The 20,658-nt window shown below is 44.3% G+C and overlaps 1 protein-coding gene across 1 annotated transcript; it reads left to right on the top strand.

Annotated features, from left to right (window-relative positions):
* The first annotated feature begins 18,870 nt into the window (after nucleotides 1–18,870).
* Nucleotides 18,871–19,609, top strand: LOC146723003 (uncharacterized). Its single transcript, XM_085483361.1, has 2 exons — nucleotides 18,871–18,923; nucleotides 19,114–19,609. The coding sequence occupies exons 1-2, from the start codon at nucleotides 18,871–18,873 to the stop codon at nucleotides 19,607–19,609; spliced, it is 549 nt and encodes a 182-aa protein (XP_085339487.1).
* The last annotated feature ends 1,049 nt before the right edge of the window (nucleotides 19,610–20,658 follow it).

Below are 20,658 nucleotides of genomic sequence, written 5' to 3'. Positions count from 1 at the left end.
GTACAACCGAGTGGAAGTGCGACCCCGACGGTGGATCAGGGTGTTCGCTTATTAATTTTATCAACCGTACGCGTAACGAAGATGCCACGTATACTCCGGCTCCGCTGGCGGATTCCGAAGCTTATAAATCCCTTTTCCATAGCCTGGCTCAAGAGGGAGAGTGTTGTGTTTGTTCAGGCCCCGCCCTCAACAGTCGTACCCCAAATTTGCCCGCTGGATAGTGGGGCCAGGAAGGGCCCAAATGCCAGGATAATGGAGAGTCCTATCTTAGCGGGGTTGGTTGTTTTAGGGCCTCCTCCGTTGGGGCCAGATATATTTGGTTTCGGAGGGGGGTCTGTCTTTCTTCAGGGTGGGGCTGTTTGGTGAGGGCTTTAACTTGTCTTTGGGACTTTTTTTTAGTCTTATATTGCTTTTAGCTAATTAATTTATTTTTACCTGTATTTTTATTACCCCTATAGGACCGTATTTTGTTCTCCAAATTTCCCTTTTTTGGGTTTCCCTTTAAGTAAATAAACGCTATGTTAATTTAAAATTTTAGCGATGATTTTCTTATCGTAGTATTTTTTACTTCTTTTTAAAGCATGTTAAGTTTTCGCGTGCGGTTTTTTGGGAAAATCGCGCAATTGTTGAATGGGTGGTTAAATTTTGGGGTATGGGTTTGGGTTAGTCATGCTTTCGATTTCCGGGGGCGCTCGGGGGGACCCGCGCGTTTCCCGAAATGGTTCTTTAACGGAGTGATTTTGTACCTCATGTACCCCCGGGTATATACGAAAAACGACTGTTTTAAAATTGATCCCATTCACTTTTTATAAAACAAATGCTTCAAATATTCAGAGTACCTGTTGTGATCGTTCTCCGACCGTCGCTTGTGTTGTACGCTGGGTTTACATTGCTTGTTTTTAAATTTTCGGGCTACTGTCTATGAGGCTGTTTAAAAGTTTTGGCCCGGGTTTCGGTGGGACGCTTTTGGCGCGCCGAATGTACAATAAGGCCCTTTATTTAAATGCTTTGCTATTGTACGCCCCTGTTTGTCGGAGGGGGATCGCAAGGGAGTATTTGGTTAGCAGGTCCGTTAGTTAGGATGACGTATTGTTTTTTTTTCGGGGTTTGGGGAGGGGGAACCATATATCCAGGGAGCCTTTTTCGAAGGCCAAAATGGGGGGTGTGGGGTTAGGATCAGGGGTTGCTGGTTTTTTTAGCGAACCAATTTTTTAATAAACACGCCCCGGCAGTTTTGACAAAATTTTTTGGACTTCAGTTTTTATACCGCCCCAAAGTGTAGCGTTTTTTAATCTTTGTAGTTTTGGTGTTTGCCTTGCCCCCTGCTACCGGGGGGAAACATGATTGTCGCGAAAATTTGTTCCCTTTGGTCCCCCGGTGACCGTTATGTCGTTGTACAAAAAAAAATTGTTATGTCGATTCGTTAGTATTTTAATTAAAAGAGGTTATAAGGGGCCCCCAAAAAAAAAAATCTACATTGCAACGTTCCCCTTTATGATCGAGATCAAATTGCAAGCCCAATTCTCGGAAAAAACGTCAAGTAGCGAGGTTTTGTTTTCTTTTTTATTTCCTTTTTCGGAAAACGCCGGAAATCCTCCCTTTACCGCGAAAAGAAATACGCGTCGGGTTGCCCTCCGACTCCCCTTGCCTCCCAAAAAGCTGCATCTCTGGTCATAGGCAAGAGTTCGCTACTTGAAAGATTGGCCCCTTGTCAATGGGTTTTCCTTTTGCGTTATGAAAAGACAGGTTATCTTTTCGGGTCGCGAAATTGTCGGGAATTTATCACGGGGGGGCCTAACGGCGGCCCGGGGGAAATTTGAAAGGCCCTGTTTCGTTTATGAAAAATCCCGCACGGGAAACTGGAGTTGCTATCGGTTCTTTTCCGAGTCGCTGTCCTCCCCTGGAACTAGGGGGCGAGTTTGTTTCCTCTGATTTCGAATTATCGGGGGTCGGTGAGGGACGCTGTTCGCCGCAATCCAGCTTGTTGGGGATTCGTGGAGTTTTGCGCTCGTTCTTTTTGGCGGGGAATAGGGATTCAATTTTTTTGGGGGGGAAAAAATTTTTTGGGCAATCTTTGTATTTTTGAGAGAGGGAGGACTCGTTCGGACTTCGGGCATAGGGTCTGGGGTAGGATTTCGCGAAAAGGGCGTCTGCATTGGCGTTTATTTTTCCTGCTTTGTTAATACCTCAGACTCGTATTCTAATAGTTTTAGAAGCCATCGGACACGACGGGAAGAGGGGTCTTTTACTGAATGAGCCCCACCCCAAAAGGGTTTTTATCCGTGACCAATTTAAACTTCTTACCGTATATGTAAGGCCTGAAGAATTTTTCGCTGTAAACTATTGCTAATAGTTCCCTTTTTTATAGTCGAAAAGTTTTTCCCCGGCCTTTTTTAGTAACCCCGGGGGTGTAGGCTATAGGGAGGTCTTTTCCAATCGGCCCTTTGGGTCAGGACCGCCTATTTCATATCCCGGGTGCTCGGTAGTTATAACGAAAGTGTTTCTAAAATCCGGATACGGGAGTACGGTCTTTTTCACAATGCATCGCGGGAGGTGCGTAAGGCTTTTCTCCTTCCTTATGCCAAACAAAGGTCTCATCCTTTTCAGCAGATCGGTAAGCGGCGCGCTATCTTCGAAAAAATTAGGTATGAACCTCCGGTAGTATCCCGCAGCCCGAGAAATTGCTTGATATTTTGGGTCTTTAGGGCGAGGGAAACTCGAACCGCGGTTATCTTTTTAGGATCGGGTTTTTACTCAGTTTTGCTTATGACAGGGCCCCGGTAAAGGGGGACTTCTTTACGGAGGGGGAAAAAGGGACTTGTCGGGCTGGAGTCGCCCCCTCCTGCCTTCCTAAGTCGTTCCGCCAATTGGGGAAAATTTTTTTCGTGCCCTTTGCCAGGAGCTCGAAATTTTAATACGATATCATCAAGGTAAAACAAATAGTTCGGCGCCCTTGAAGGTCCGGTGAGTACCTGGGCCATGAGTCTTTGGAAGTCGCGGGCGTTGCGGTCGTTTTTGAGCCCCCCAAAAGGCATCTTAAATTGTTTAAGCCCGTACGGTGGGAAAAAGCCTTTATGGGGTGTGCTTTATTTCCCTTTTGATTTGATGGAAACCCGATGTAATCGAATACGCTAAAGTTTCTTTTCCCCTTCCTGTTATTTGGGATTTCCACTTTTTGGTAGGGGGTACGCGTCCCCGATCGTTTTTTCATTCCGCGCCCGATAATCTATTACCGCGCCAAACGGGTTTTTTACCTTTCGAGTTTTCCCGGGTTTTTTGGCACGATCCCCAAGGGGGAGTGTTGTACGGTGAAATGGATGGTTGAATGACATCGTCTCGATGAGTTCTTGTACTTTTTTATTAATTTTCCCCCTTGTGCACGGCGGAAAACGGTATTGTTTCGTGGGGCCCGCTAATTCGTCGGTTGTCGGTTTGGTGTGTGTAGGACGTTGTGGAGGGGTTAATTATCGGTGGGGGAGACGGAACAAAATCGTTGTAGACGTTTATGAGGTTATGTACTTTGTTTAGTCCCCTCCGCTTTTTTAAGGGTTTCAAGCCGGCCAGCAGTGTTTTTTTTCTGGGGACGAGATTGTGTGTTTTGTCGGGTCAACGCTGCGACGTGTTGAGGTTTTATGTCGTTTGTTTTATGAGATTGGTCCCAGATCCCCTAGGGTTAAAGGCCCCCCGGCCCTCAGTGTTTATGTACCCGGTGCGTTGGGAAATTTTAGGTTAAGGAGGGTGTTTTTATGACCCTTGAGATAGGATAAAGGGATCCTCGGGGTTCTGTGGACAAGTTTTGGGAAAATTTCTCGATCTCTTGAAATTTACCCTAGGTAAGTACAATTCGGGCCCTTTGTCGCTTTATTGTTAACGGCTTTCATATATACTGTGCCGTTACGATTAGTGACGATGAAATCTCCTAAGTAGATGTTTCGTTCACAGGAATTGCGGAAATATCCTTGCTACCCGGGATTGCTGACTTGGAGCGGCGGTGGCCCGCGTCTAGCCGGGATTTTACCGTTTTGAAAATTTCTTTAAAAAAGGGATTTGGGGTGTGCTTGCCCCACGATGCAGCGTTTGGGATAATCTATCTTAGACGCGTCCCCGTAAAAATTTCAAATCCTAGGATTCCGCCTTGGGAAATTGGAAAGTCGTCTGGGACTAAGGGAGGTCGATCCTGGGGGACCGAGGTATTTTATACTGGTCGTCCGAGCGTTTCGTTTTATCGCTTGTAATTTCCGCTAAGGAAAAAAATTTATGCTTTTATGGGATAACGCAATCGGCTTTAGTTGGCCTGTTTAACCAAGTTGGGGTGCCGCGCCAGTATCTATCATGGAAATTTGTTGGTGCTAAACCGTCCGCGGGCCAATGGAAACGGTGGGCGCGGTGCGAAAAATCGTTCGGAGTTAGCAGGGCGATTCGGGTTCTCCAGGGCTTGCTCCGCGTTTTTTGGGCGTATTGACGATCTGTTTCCCGAGCCCGTTCCCGCTGAGCCTCGCCCCTGGGTCCCTCGGGGGTGGGGGGGAAGTTTCCCTGACGTGAGTTATTTTTATTGTCTTTTCCGGCCTCCTCTTTCGTGTCCCGGATTTTTACAGTACCTACAGTATTTGTTGTTACTGGTTCGTTCGTGTCTATTGTTCTCGGGACCCCCCGGTTGGCGTCTTCCGTTCTGTAAGTGTTTGTCGGTCTCTGTGACTGGTTACTATTATAGGCTTTGGAAACGGCGCGGTACTGTGCCGGTTTGTTCGACGCGCGGCGAGTACTCGGCTCGAGTCAATCTGTTGTTAGGAGATCGTTCCGTGTTATTTTTATGGGGTCGAGTGGGCTAAGGCCTTTCATTCGGATATACGTACGTCGTATGAACGGCGCGGAGTTTCGAATCTTTCATTGTCTAGTTTCCGATCTTTTCGCGAGAATTTTGACGTGTGAAAAAAACTTTTAAAAAGGGTCGCGATAGTGTTCTTGTCTCCCTTTTTATCCTATAGGCGAGTGGCAAGCCCTCGCCGAAAGATCGTGCTGTTAAGGGGTCGATTTCGTTTATGATCCGACGGATAGCATTCCTTGCGCTCGGCGTTTCCCCGTCCGTTTAGAAGATCGCAGTCTTTTACGCGGGCTAATGAAAACAAGGATAGCGCGTTTGGTTTAAGGTAAATTGGTGCTCACTCCCCACGGGTTTCGGTCGATGGTTTTCGGGGATCCGAAGGCTCCATTCGGAGGTCGGCAAGTTGTAGTTATCGTTTCGCCCCTTTTCCCTCTTCTACGGCCCCATATAGCTCGCCCCCGTAAAAATTAGGAGAAGTAGGCGGGTTAGTTTCGCTCGGGCGATGGTGGGAATTTCTTTAGCGCTCTACATGCTCGTTAAATTGAGGAGGGGGGGATATTTCACCGTCGAATGGCCCCCCCCCCCCCCGGAAAAAAAAAAAAGTCCCCCCCCAAAAACCCCGGTGCCATGCTTCCCTGAAAGACACCCTTGGACTATCATAATTGGTTCCGTGTTGGAATGCGGAGACGCCGTTCGTTTGAGGGAAAACGTCCCGCGGTGCTGGGAATATATTGCGTAGGTATGTATTGTTCCCGGCATGAGTTTATCTCCTGGGGGTAATCGTTCGATTTCTTGGAGAAAATATTTGCTTAAGTCGGGTTTTTCGGTTGCTACCATTTTGGGTGGAGTTCAAACGTTTTCCATCTTCCCTTTTCTTTACTCACGAGGTTACTGCGGATGATTTCGAGGGTCTTCTTCCCCAAGCCCGTTTTTCGCGTTTCGAAAAGTTCTTTCTGATGTTGAAGCAAACTCGGATTGTTCGCGTAACTGCTCCTTGGCAGTATTGAGCGCGAAGTTTGTTTTCTACTTCGTGAGGCTTTTTCGTACCCGATTTCCCTCGTGTTCCCTCGCAAATATTAAATCGTATTTCCCCCCGTTTTTAAACCCAAAATTTTTGGTTTCGTCTCGTGGGCGTGCGGCTGCGAAAATTTGAAAAGCACGAGCTCGGTTTTTCCACGAGACACGATCGCTATTTTCGGGTACGCGAATCTATGCGATTCTCCCCGGGGATACCCCCGGATCTGGGTTATCGCGCGGGGAAACTGAGGTGATCGGATTATTGCGAGGGACCTACCTGTGACCTCTACTGTAAAAAGATAGCTTCGTCGATTGCTCTATGCAAAAAGGGTTTGGGTTGCGTAAATAATCTTCGTACGTAACTGACCAAAGCTCGCAAAAATTTCACCATTCGCGTGAGGGTACGTCGGAATTTGGCAGACTCCGCAATTTATTCCGATAGGTTTTCCCCGCCTAGGGATTAGAGAGCTTCCGACTCCTTGTCAAAGTAATTTCGAGACTCTAGGAAAGGTGGAGTAGAATGAAAGCAGAGGGGTGCCTTAGTCTCAAAAGGATGTACCGACACCCAAACTTGGCAAAGGAATAAGGGTTCAAAAACGGACGAAGAGTTTAAACTTCTGGAGGAGGAGTTATACTCTCTAAGGGTGTAGTGGGCACCATTTGTGTTTGTTGCGTAACAAAATTGATAATGCTTTCCTTCGCTCGTAGATCTTCGGGAACCCGGCAGTTATCGAGAAGTTAGTAGTCGTCGGCAAAACCGTCGGTAATTGTTCAGAAAAACACGGGAAAGGTGCCAGTGAGGTGTCGAAAACCCGCTGAGAAAAAAAGAACGTAGTCGGTATATCGTCGGTAATGTCGGTAAAAGGAACGTATGTTGGTATATTGTCGATAACGTCGGAAAAAGAACGTATGTGGGGATATCGTCGGTAATGTTGGTAAATCGAAAGTGTTCTCAATTGATTATTGTTTAAATGACTACTTTGTTTTTACGGATTACAAAGTTATTTCTTGAGACACAAGATTTTAAGGGGATTGAAACAAATTTGCGTTTTTCCGTGTTAGAATTCGAGAGTGGCACCGCATGTGGTGGTGGACCCTATTTTTTATAGCCCGACCTTTTTTTATAGCTTCCGCAAGGTGACGATGGAAAAGGGGGAAAAATGGTCGGAGTTTTTTCTAGAATGTTTTTCTTCCCACGTGGTCGAGATGAACGTCTCTGAGATTGCTAACACGCGGATTCCTTAGGTTAACGTGAATTTCACTTTCCTTTCCCGAAAGCATTTTCTTGATGTGTCGGCTGTACTTGGAGGTAGTGCGGGGCGGCGAGGGTCGTTTACGGGGATGTTTGGCGGCGGCAGGGCTTTTCGGGGTTTGGAACTTTATTGGTATGCATTTCCACTGTATGGAGTTCTCGTTGTTATTTTTTTTAAATTGTTGAAAATGTTCTGTATTCAGGATCGGCCCTGATTATTCCACTCCGGGGGAATTGAGAATATTCTTCGTCGTGATTCGCGATAAAGTCGTTTAGTTTTCGTAATTGATCTTCCTTCCCGCGCGTCGCGTCTTTGGCATATTGAATTTGATGCTCCTCTGGTGTTACTCAAATAAGGAGGGTTGATTTGCGGCGGACCTTTACTATCAATTCCTTATTTGGCAAAGTGAGAATGTTATTCTGACTTGATGAGCGGTGGTCCGCTCCAAACACGTTGAATTTTTCTGAATTCAAAAAGCCGTATGACCCAAAATTTTAAAAAGCTATAGTATTTTTTCAAGGGAGTGGAAGTTTTTAAGGAATACTGAACAAATAGTTCTCACACCCCTGAATACACGATTTTTTCGTTTTAGTAGTACAAAATTCGAGACTAAAACTTAGAATTAGAATTTAGATTTAGACTTAGAATTTAGAGTTAGAATATTATACTTTGAGTTAGAATTTTAGAAATTTGAGTTAGGATTTAGGGAAATTTTAATTAGAGTTTGAATTTAGGGGTGCGGACCTATATGTTCGGTTTTCGCGCAGAGGGAAATGCCGAAATTCGGGACTGTCTGAGGTCCTTCGTTTCGGCGGGGTCGGGCCCGCGGCGGCCTGGAGAGGGGGAACTCTCCGGAGTAGGGGCCCCTCACCCTGGGGGAGATCCTTAGGCGCTACGAAGCGCCACGGGTTAGTTTTAGGCGGAGTTTTTAAACGTCAGGTCGGCTTGGCGCGCTTTTCAAATTTGCGTTTAAGGAACCCTTTGGGGGGTAAACGAAAAAATTTATAGGCCTGACGGACACGGGGTCACCCAAATTTTCAGTCATATCGGAACTAGATTATTGAACCATGAATTAATTGGGAGGTGTAAAGTTTTAGACGAGGAGCCTTTTTAGGTAAACTTTTATATCCGAAATGTTCCACATTTTAAAAGGCCCCGAGGAATAGTTTAAAATTTTCATAGCGACAAATGATAAAAATTTAAAAGGAATTTGATCTGGTAATAGAAAAATTTTTCCAAAATCTAGTTTGTTTATTATACAAAAGCCGGTTTTTTTTTTAGACCTTGACATGGGGTTTCCGATAAGTTTTAGTTGTTTTTTTTTTATTTTTATATTTATTTTTAATTTTATATTGTTTTTTGCGTATATATGTATCACTGGTCGAGGTAGAATACCGCACGGCGTAGAGGGTGTCACGTGTAGCATCGTCACTCTCTGTTTTACGTCGGGTGAGTGTATTTCCCGGTTTTAATTTTTAATTTTTGTGGGATTTTTCTACTTTTTAAACTATACTATGTTATTAGTTTGGTAAGGGAGTCACCTGTCTGCTTCCTTCCTGACGAATGGCACCGTTAGGGAGGTCCGAGGCCGGCGGTTTGAATAGGGAGGGAATGAATTTAATTTTTTGCGGATTGTAGGATTGATTTTAAATTTTCTGTTTGACCGTTATCTTTTATTTTTGTTTCTTTGTATTTTGCAGCTACTGAAGAAGACCCGAAGTGGGTCGAAACGTTTTGAATTTTAATAAAGAGTTTATTTGAGATCTCATTTTTAATTTTTAATTTGGTGCATTCGTCCGACAGGCTCCGATTGCGTGAGATTTTATTTTTTTGTAACCAATAATTCGAGCCGAGATTAATGTTTTTAATTTAAACACCTCGGTTGTCCCAATTTGGCGTGTATCCCTTCTCGAAAAAGTTGTTTGTACGTTGCGCGTCCCCTGACCCACCTACTTTGAATTTGCCGGGCCGTGTTTTCTACATGATTGTACACGGTAGCAAGAGTTTTCGGCGATCGCGGGGGGTCGTCGGGCGGGTCGCATACCAATCGTTGATGCTTGCGTCCGTTGTAATTGATACGAGGTCGGGGGGGGCAGATGTCGAATTTGTAAGTGCCTTTCGCGTAAACATCTTCACAGTCGTTTTAGCGTGCGATTGATTCGCTCACACCGACACCTTCAATATGAATATGTCGAATAGTATTAGTCATGTTTTCGCATAAGTCGTTGCAAATCGGCGTTGTAAAATTCCTTCTTTTTTATCGGTTTGCGTTTTCGGACTCTCTTGCGTTTTGAATTTTTTTCGGATTGCGTCAGCGTCTCGCTTCCCCTTACTCTTGAGTGGTACAGCCCACGCTACTGCTAAACCCAAACATCGTGACGGTGAGATGTGTGGTAACCCTGTTGAAATGGGAGTACGGACGCATCTCGACAATGTCGGTTTGCCAAAGATTCGTATCCTCCGCACTATGACATGTCTTCGGGGGAAAAATTTTTTCTCGCTGACGCGTGCAACTGTTAGTCTCGTGGGTTCGCGGCCCCTGCGAAAATTTGAATGCAGAGCTCGGCCTTTCCAGAGACACGATCGTATTCGGGTTAGCAAATTATGCGATTCTCCCGGGGAACCCGCGATTGAGGTTATTCGCGCTGGAATGAGGTGATCGGATTATTGCAGGGACCCCTGTGACTTACTGTAATAAAGATAGCTTCGTCGTTTTGCTCTTGCGAAACGTCGTTGGGGTTGCGTAAATAGTCTTCGTACGTTTAAAAAAAAATGACAAAGCTCGCACAAAATCCCCCACCGTTTCGCGTGGAGGGTAAGTCGGAAGTTGCGGGGACTCCGCAATTTATTCCGATAGGTTTCCGCCTTTTGATTAGAGTATGCTTCCGAATCCTTGTCCAAAGTAATTTCGAGACTTAGGAAAGGTGGGTAGCATGAAATGCAGAGAGCTGCCTAGTCTCAAAAAGGATGTACCCGACACCACTTGGGAATAGAATAAGGGTTCAAACGGTACGAAGAGTTAACTCTGGAGGAGGAGTTATACCTCTAAGGGGGAGGGGCACATTTGTTTTGTTGCGTAATCGAATTGATAATGCGTCATCGCTCGAGATTTCGGGAACCCGCAGTTTGAGAAGTTAGTAGTCGTGGCAAAACCGCGGTAATTGTTCAGTAAAACACTGGTAAAGGGCCCAGTAAGGCGTCGATAAAACCGTTGGTAAAAAAAACGTTGCGGTATATGGTTGGTATGTCGGTATAAAAGTATGTTTTATATAGCCGGTAATGTCGGAAAAAACGTATGTGGTATTGTCGATACGTTGGGAAAAGAACGTAGTCGGTATATCGTCGGAAATTTGGCAAACGAAAGGTGTTCTCAATTGATTATTTGTTTAAATGACTACTTTGTTGTACGGGTTTCGAATTTTTTCTTTAGACACAGATTTTAAGAGTTGAAAAAATTTTGGTTTTCCGTGTTAGAATTCCCGGGTGGCAGCATGTGGTGGTCGACCCTAGTTTTATAGCCCGACCTTTTTTTATAGCTTTCCGCAGTTGACGATGGAAAAGAGGAAAAATGCGTCGGAGATTTTTTTAGAATGTTCTCTTCCACGTGGTAGAAGCGTCTTGAATTTGCAAACACGCGGATTCCTTAGGTTAACGTGAATTTTTATTACCTTTAGTAGCACTTCTTGATCGTGTCGGCTCTTTGGAGGTGGCGTGCGGCGAGGGTCGTTCACTGGGGTGTTTGGCGGCGGCAGGCGTCGGGGTTGGAACGTTTTTGGACATTCCACTGTAGAGTTCGTCGTTGTTATTATTTTAATGTTGAAAATGTTCTCGTTTCAGGATCGGCCTGTATTCCACTCCCGGGAAATTGAGATATTCTTCGGTCGCTGATTCGCGATAAAGTGGTTTTTGTTTTTGAATGATCTTCCTTCCTGCGCGTCGCGTCTTAGGCATATTGAATTTGATGCATCCTCTATGAACTCAAATAAGGAGGGTGATATCGGGGACCTCACTATCATCCCTTTTTTTGGCAAATGCTGGGGAATGTTAATTTGACTGTGATGAGCGGTGTCCGCCTCCAAACACAGTTTGAATTATTTGAATTCAAAACGCCCCTATACAAATTTAAAACGCTTCGTATTTTATCACGGGAGTGGAAGTTTTGAAGAATACTGAACATAGTTTTTAAAACATGAAACACTGATTTATTCGTATAGTAGTACCCAAAAATTTGAGCTAAATTAGAATTAGATTTAGATTTAGATTAGAATTTAGAGTTAGAATATTTACTTAGAGTTGAATTTTGAATTAGAGTTAGGGTTTAGAATTTGGACTTAGAGTTAGAATTTAGGAGTGCGACTATAACGTCGGTGTCGCGCAGAGACTGCCCCAAATTCGGGCTGCCCCTTGGGTCCTTCGTTTCGGCGGCCGGCCTGCGGCGGATGGAGAGGGGGAACTTCCGGAGTAGGGGTCTCACCGTGGTGGGAGATCAGGCGCTACGAAGCGCCACGCTTAGTTTTAGGCGGAGTAAGCGTCATGGCCGGCTTTGGCGCGCTTTTCAAAAGCGTTTAGGAACTTTGGGAAAGGGTAAACGAAAAAATTTACGGCCGGACGTGACAAAACCGTTTACCAACTGCCGTCTCTCCAAACTATGTTGCTCGTTGTTATTTTCACTATTTATTCTCGTTTGTTCACGTTTGTGCCACGTTTATTTCGGGTTTTTTTCACGTTTCGTGCCACGTATTTCGGGGTTCGTTCACGTTTGTGCCACGTTGTTTCGAGGTTCTTTCACGTTCGTGCCACGTTATTTCGGGTTCTTTCACGTTCGTGCCACGTTATTTCGGGGTTCGTTCTCGTTGTGCCACGTTGTTTCGAGGTTCTTTCACGTTCGTGCCACGTTGTTTCGGGATTCATTCACGTTCGTGCCACGTTGTTTCGGGGTTCTTTTGGGGTTCGTTCACGTTCGTGCCACGTTGTTTCGGGGTTCGTTCACGTTCGTTCACGTTCGTGCCACGTTATAGCGTTGTTCACTCCCGTCTTTTGACCCATTCGAAAATCGTCTTTGACTCGTTTGCAGCCTTTTCACAGTAGCTTCTGACCCGTTCGTAGCCGCTTCTGACTCGATCGTAACCGTCTCTGACTTGTTCGCAACCCTTACTGGGTTGTTGATAACCTTTAAGGACTTGTTCGTAGCCTCATTCGCAGCCCTGCTTGACATGTTCGTAACCTCGATTGTAGCGGTTGCGTTCGCCACCGTTTCCAGATCGTTCACTGCTGTTTCCGGGTCGGTCACTAATGCCACTCATTGTTGTTTGCAACCACTTCTTCTAGCCGTATCACAACTATTTTATAAATGATTCTGAGCCAGCCGCTCATTTAGGTTAATAGTCGTTTCTGAATTAGCCGCGCGATGAAGTTCTTTTATCGCAGTCTCCAACGCTCGTACATTCTTCTCTAACGCAGTCAGCTTCTCATCTAACTCTTTCTGTTGGACCATCAATGTTTTAAAGCACTCTTCCAGGTACAATTTGTTGACAGCATCAGTATCCGCCTCAGGTTGCGCTACACGGCGAATCTTGCGCAATCTCGCGTCATAATCTGTAGCGACGCGACATAGAGCGTTTTTACGCACACATCTTCTCATCAATGTGTACCAATGATTGCCGGTTGTATCAATTCTCCTCTCGAATAATCCAAATTTATTGATAGACATTTTTTGCAATGCTTTGTAAAGTGTCACGCGATGAACTGAATAGATTGTCGGGACCTTGTTTAATTTTTAATAATGCCCGCTTCTCTCAGTTCCTCGATGATCGACAGGATCTCGTTGTCATGCGCGTTGTTGCCAGCTTGGCGCGAAACGTCGAGCAATCGTAGGCGATCCACTAGCTCGTTGGGGTCATCCCAGTGCACGTAATCAATCTTATTGCCGGTTAGCGTCATAGCGCGAGGCATTCCCATGCCAGATTTTGGGCTCTCCATCCGCGTCAACGGTGCAATTATATATTTGTACTTATCCCCTTTTGCTACCTTCACACGACCTTGCGCATCAAAATTGCGTTTATGCACGTTTGTCGTCAATAATATGTGCTTGTATTTTTGCAAATCGTCCTCCTGGTAATCAGGTTTTTTCTTGAAAATCAACTCGTACAATCCGGGCGTTCCAATGTACCGCGTGTCGCCTATGATTATATTGTCATCTTTGTCAATCGCAAATCGTTTGCTGCCGAGCCGCATTTCATTCTCGCCGAAGTAGACTCCGTATACATTATCAATTTTTTTCTTCTCATCAGCACCGAGGAGAGCGTCCATGTACTTTTGTCCTAATGGCCCCCAATCCTTTCGCATCATTTGTCGACCTTCCGGCGATCTTAACCAGTGTCGAAGGGATATTTCGGGCGGGTTACGCGTGGTTTTCGAAAACATTTTCGTCTACGAGTGCTTTGGGTATCACAGGTAGTACGCTTATCGGTGTAGATGTTGTCGGCAGTGAAGCATCCAATGGTTTCGAAATATCATATTTTCTCTTTTTCAATTCTTCCTCCTCTTTTTTATATCGCTTGATAGCTTATGTTTTCTTTTTTTCGGTGTCTCCCCCTTATACTGTGTCTCAATCTTCACACCGTCATCGTCGTCGTCGTCGGTGTTAGGCTCGTTTTTCACCGAAATCGTCGCGTTGTCGACAATTTTTTGTAGCGGCTCGATAATAGGTTTAAAGTGAGTCTTGACGGCGATATCATCATCGATCTCTCCGGTCTTCAGAGCGCGATGTTTCTTGCGAATTGATTCGGCCGTCTTCGCAATCTCTTTGGCAACCTTTTCACGCTCGCAAATATTATCAGCCATGTCACCAACAATCCTTCCGGTCGTGAGAAACTCCAGAGAGTGCTGCCGACGACTAATGGCTCTGCGGTATCGCGAACTCGTTACATCCTTTTTCTGTATCGCCCGTTCGTAAACGAGCTGTCCTTGTCTATCACTAGAAATCCATACTTTTGCTGCCAACATGTACGACATAAATTACTGAAATCCTTATACGACATGTCGGTATTCACGTGATCGTTGTACACATGCTTCAAATTGGTGGCGTCCTGTTTAAACAGAATTACCAGGTTCGCGTTGTCGCGTATAAGATGTTTCGGTATTCTCGCATATGTCTGAAGAGATAGAAGCAGTCAATGTTCGAGTGGCGCCCCATTGTGAAGTACTCTCTTATCGTATTTTGCTTGTCGCATGCCACATCATTAAAGACAAAAAATTGAATTTGGACATGCCTCGCTTGGTGGAATGACGTCACTGTTATTGGAGAATGTAAAGTAGCCGATTTCGTCAATCGGTGTCAATAAATTTTCCAAATAGCGATATTTCGGCTGTTGCAGCGATTTAGAGTACACGTACACGTTCTCGATACGTACGCCGTGCGGATTTTCCAGCAGGCTTATCAACACGTTGGTTTTACCGCAGTTTGAGGGGCCGCAAACGATCGCGCGTATAGTTGTCGGTAACATCGTACCGTGTTTGCGCACACCTTCGTTCACGCTGCAGCGTATTCTGTCGTCGTAATTCATCACTCGTATCGTCAGAGGTTGTCGCACGAATTTAATTTTTCTCACTCCCGATTTGATGTCCAACGTCCGCCTATTTATAGCTGCGCGGACTCGCGCGCTTTGCTCAGTATTGTCTAGAGATTGCGGCGAATGTCAACGAAAATAGGCTCAGGTGTATTAAATCGTGCGATAAACGCACTTTCGGTCGAGCTTCATATTTCCGGATATCAATTTTGCGGCCCGGGAATTCGTTTGAAAAAGCGTTTGGCTAGAGGTGATCAAGGCGTCAACCCATTGGACGCGGCGTGTCGTAAACACGATATAGCGTACTCTCAGAGCAGCGAACTCACCGAGAGACACGCGGCGGATAAGGTACTCATCGAGAAAGCGAAAACTCGTATCGTCGCGAAAGACTCGAGTCTCGGTGAGAGAGCCGCGGCCGCAGTTGTCTGGGCAGCAATGAAAGACAAGACGAAGCTCGGCATGGGCTTGAAGAAGAGGACAAAAAAGAAGACGAAAAAGAGGAGGATACTTTCGGCAGCGAAACGAAGTAAATTTTTATCAATTTTACCAATGCTGGGCGTGCTCGGATCCCTGGTCGGCGGAGCGGCTGGCTGGCGTAGCAAAAGCGGTGAACGACAATAAAGCCGCGCAACGTCAGTTGCAAGAGATACTACGCCACAATCGCGCCATGGAAGGCCGCGGACTGTATCTTGCCCTTTACAAATATAGACGAGGAGCGAAAAAAAAAAACGTCAAAAAAACGTTAAAATGCCGCAAGGTGTAACTACAAATGTGCAATTGCTACAACTTGCAAAACGTATGCACATTCCATATTTTAAAGGTGTATTTATGCGCAATAATTTACCGATAAATGGCGCGCGAGAAAATGAGAGCGGTATCGTCAATCTGGACAGCACAGACGGTCCTGGCACTCATTGGGTGGCATATGCAAAAAGGAGAAATCGCGCAATCTATTTCGACAGTTTTGGCAATCTTCGGCCACCTGAGGAATTGGTACGATATTTAAATGTGCCGAAATTGGAATACAATTACACTTCTTATCAAACGTATGATCAGAGTATCTGTGGACAATTGTGCTTGCAATTTCAATTTCTCCGAGATTTCTCGCCGCGAATTTAAAGACTGACATTGCATTATTTAACTCAGTTTTGTCAACATGTCGCTAACATTAACATTGACTGGGAAGAGTAGCGTCCTCGCGGCGACCTACTTTCCGCCCATAGATTTGAGCGACGCGGACTACGAGCTCGGTCTGACGGATTTTGAAACTTATCACACTATATCGAATGTGAATTCCTCGAATATTAAATTTTACTACGGCACAGACGACGTGGAAATTACAATTTCCGAGGGATCGTACGAGCTGCAAGCGATACATGAATTTCTGAAACGTGAACTTTCCCGAAAACATAATGCTGTTAGCGATAAAGGTGTCGACGATGAAGATTACCCAATCGTGCTCCGCGTTAATTACAATACGATGAGAAGCAAGATCAAGTATACCTACAGAGTAAACTTTAGCATGCCCAACAACATTGGATTGCTGCTGGGATTCTCGAATCGTATACTGCAACCGCGAAAATGGCCGAACATGGTGATTAATATTATCAACGTGAACATTATCCGCATAAAGTGTAACGTGACCGCGGGTGCATACAGCAACGATAAACTCGTTCACACGATACACGAATTTTCACCGAGGGTACCACCAGGATATAAGGTATCAGAAACGCCGGCGCAGATCATTTACCTGCCGGTCTTCGTACGAAGCATTACTGATTTAGTGTTACGCGTTGCTGACCAGGAGGGACGATTGCTCGATTTTCGAGGTGAAAAAATAACAGTTAGATTGCACGTACGACGGCGGGCCACCCTCGTGCGACGGGATGCTCGTGTTAAATAAAGACACGAAAAACACAATCAGACCAGCAGCAACATCATTCACTAATATCAAATCAACTGCAAAGAAGAAACTCACCTCGTCAAACGTTGCGTTTTTACAATCTTTGGGATTTGCGGTGCGCGCCATCTGAACAATGACTGAGATTCTCAACATCGAGGAAGAGCCAGTCTTTCACGATCGCATCGCATCGTCAAGATTGAGACACACACATACAACCCGTTTGCCAACACAACATTTGGATACAGCGACGAGATAAGAATACCCATACAACAACAGGATTTATATACGTTGCCGTATGAGATTTTTCTCTACATCGAGGGTGAACTGCGGATAACTCATCCAGTTAAGGGATCCAATGTGATGCTGGGAAATAATTGCGTCGCATTCATGTTTGACGAAATTCGCTATAAGCTCGATGGTGTGGAGATTGATCACAACAGGAATGTGGGAATAACAAGTCTGCTGAAAAACTATGTAACAATGTCATTCGATAGAAGCGTGATTATGCGAAATGCAGGCTGGCATAGCCCGACTACTGTGAATGGATACTTTAATTTTTGTGTGCCGCTGCACATGTTGCTGGGATTTTGCGAGGATTACAAACGCGTGATTATTAATGCGCGTCATGAGTTGATCCTAATACGAGCGCGCAACGACAATAATTGTCTGTATGGAGATTCTGGAAGCTTGCGATCAACATATTCAAGATACAATGGCGAATGCCACACGTATTGTTGAGCGAGATTAAGAAGCTGTCGATACTGCGCGCTTTGAAAAGCGGACGGTACCTCAGCATGGGTTTCCGCTCGTGGGATCTATACGAATTTCCGCTATTGCAGCGTACGACCAAGCATTCGTGGGCCATTAAGACCGCGACTCAACTGGAGAAGACGCTATATGTAATTTTTGCCATGCAGACAGGGCGGAAAAAACGTCATGTCTGAGGATAAGAGTCGATTCGACAACTGTAAATTAACCAACGTGAAACTCTATCTGAACTCGGAATGTTATTTGTACGACGATATGAATCTGGATTTTGATAGAAACAGATGGTCGATTCTGTATGACACGTATGCGCGTTTCTGCAAAAATTATTACGGATACGAGTATCTCGAGCCGAGCCTCACCGTCTCGTTATTTCTACGTTCCGGTCCGTTTGTGATTATCGATTGTTCTCGATCGACAAAACAAATTGGTCAAGAGCGCAACGGTGGATGTGAGATTAAAGTTTGAGTGTAAGGAAAATATACCTAATAATATCACAGCATATTGTCTCATTATGCACGATCGCGTGATCCAGTACAAGCCGTTGACCAATGTTGTGCGCAAAATCATCTAAAAATGTTTACACAACTACACGTGTAAGAGAGGGGAGGAGGATACATAATCATGATGATGCGAGATGTCTGAAGAGTATCGTAATACCTCTCGACTGACTCACATCAAAGAGATCATGTCCGCACCAACGTTTGTCGACCTGCAAGGATTTATCCTAAACAAATGATTTATCGTGAAGGAAGCGGCAATCCTGAGAAGAGGATATACCCTGTCGCACTATTTCTTCGCATGCCCTGTGCCATGGAGCGTGCTTATAAAGTTGGAAAGGCGCCAGGTCTCATGGATAATTCAGCATCATCACAGCTTGCATTGGGAGGATGGAAATGTTCCATACTGCAAGGAGGCTCAGCGCTTGATCACGGCAGCTATCATTGGCATAAATGAACAAGACGAAGAGGACGAGAAGTCCTCTCTCGTGTATGTAAAAGAACTCGAAAAGCGAGAATGGCTGGCCGAAATAGTGGACGATGCGAGCAGCAGTTTCATCATTGAGACCTTGGATGCCATATATGAAGATATGCCTGCATTAAATTAATTAGATCCCACATATACTCTACGGTGTAATAAACATGTAAAAAATTGCGCGTTACAAAATGTATTTAAATTATTTAATTGTTGGTCGGCCGCAGAATCCAGGCTTGGATTAGACGATCATCCGTTTTTTTGAATAAACATATTGTTTACATACTATTCTCTTTGTTATTTCCCTCATTAGATATTTCTAAGAAATCCCTTCTCCTAATATTTTAAAAAATTTTTTACGCAATCGTATTTCTAAGAATTTCTTTTACCCCCACTACTTTTAAATATTTGTCTTTTCCTCCAGATATATTTCTAAGAATCCCTTTCGCCTAATATTTTAAAAATGATCGTTACTCGATTATTAGTACTTTTTATACGATCAGTCTCTCGTCGACTGTTCTGACTGACGGTTCACTTTTTTTAATACCTTCGGTTCAAAGAAGCAGCATGAATTACTACATGCCGAGACATGATGAAACGTGCGAGAAGAAATGCGACGAGTAAGTATAACTTTTTTATATTTTATATATAATATTTTATATATTTTATATTTTGTATTATATACTTTTATCTTTTTTATATTTTTTACGAGTTATAATTTTTATCTAATTTTTACAGCGTTTCGCTGGAGCCTCGTGCGGTTCGCATACTTGGAAGACGATACGCATTGACGGCCACGTAATTCAAATTCTTCGAAATCGGCATCAGAGTGGATCCGCCGAGTTACGTGGAGATCGCCATAGGAGATCATCGAGGAAAACAGCTAATACTATCTCTCAAAACGTGGAAAGGACTCTACGAGCAACGTCACGCTATTCACAATTATCTGAACAATGACTCTTCCAGCAACGATGTGTATAATTTTATAAGTGTCGGGCCGCTAACAGTACGTTTTCACAAGATAAACGACACCAAGCTCATAAGTCTCGAATCGGCGGACGTGCGCATGATGATGGTCGAATCGACGTTACGTCGTATGTTCGACCTTGATTCATGCATCGAAATAATGTTCGATCGATTGACGAGGCTCATCGCAACGGTCGATATCAAATATACGCAATTCTCCAATATTGCATCCACTGTAACGAATGCGAGAGAATTGCCGAATGCGATACGCGCTAGCAACGCCTTCAACATGCACCAACTTGTCGATTGCGAGCTGGTGGCTTTAGTTTTTAATATGTAATAAAACTTTATATAATTATGTAGTAAATATAAGACAAATAAATACTTATATGTATATATCATGGTGTACTTTATTTTCGCGCCACCCGTTACATACTTTGCAAGAGATAATTATCGTGTCAAGGACATTGTCGTATCCAAGCCTGCTTTCAGCGAGAAAAAATCAATATTATTATCTTACGAGATAAGACGGGCCGCATTCATGCGGCGGCAGAATCGATAATTTTATCTTACATGGCGCACGCGACATTAAGAGACAGAAGACGCACGCATTCAAGAGCGGGTGGGCGGCTCGGGCCGTCGACGAGAGAGGCACGGCGAGAGAGCCGGCGAAATAAGACGCGAAGGAGAAAAGAGAGTTTCTAAAATAATTTTTAATAATTTCTTTATATTGTCTTATAATTTAAAAGGAAACAAGAGGTAAGGAGGATATTAATTTATAAAATAGAAATTTAATAAAAAATACAAATATAAAAATATAAAAATAAAATTATATAAAATGTATTAAAATAAAAATATATAAAAGTATAATAGTATAAAATAAAATTAATACAAATAAAAAAAGGTTGGAGGCGAGAGAGAGAGAGAGAGAGAGAGAGATTTCTTTATATTGTCTTATAATTTAAAAGGGAACAAGAGGTAAGGAGGATATTAATTTATAAAATAGAAATATAATAAAAGATACAAATATACAAAATAAAATAACATAAAATTATATAAAATGTATTAAAATAAAAATAAAATTAATACAAATAAAAAAAAAGATTGGAGGCGAGAAAGAAGACGCACGTATTCGAGAGAGAAGACGGGCCGCAGCGGCGGCGGCGCGAGAGTAAGAGAGATGCACACATTCGAGAGAGAAGGAGGTAGCGCGCAGTCAAAGCAAGAGAAAGAGGCAACGCGCGGCGGTATACGCGCTCTCCCGTCAGAGCGAGAGAGGGATCCAAGCTTGGATGTGGCGGCTCGGGATCCACGCCTGGATTAAGCGGCGAGAGATGCTGCGGCGAGAGATGCTGTGGCGAGAGATGCTGTGGCGAGAGAGTCGACGGC

Source organism: Nylanderia fulva, unplaced genomic scaffold (genome assembly GCF_048542155.1).
Source record: "Nylanderia fulva isolate GAGA-0341 unplaced genomic scaffold, ASM4854215v1 Scaffold248, whole genome shotgun sequence".
NCBI classification, from domain to species: Eukaryota; Metazoa; Arthropoda; class Insecta; order Hymenoptera; family Formicidae; genus Nylanderia; species Nylanderia fulva.
Note: the sequence above shows the minus strand (reverse complement) of the source record. Positions and strands in the feature narration are given on the sequence as shown.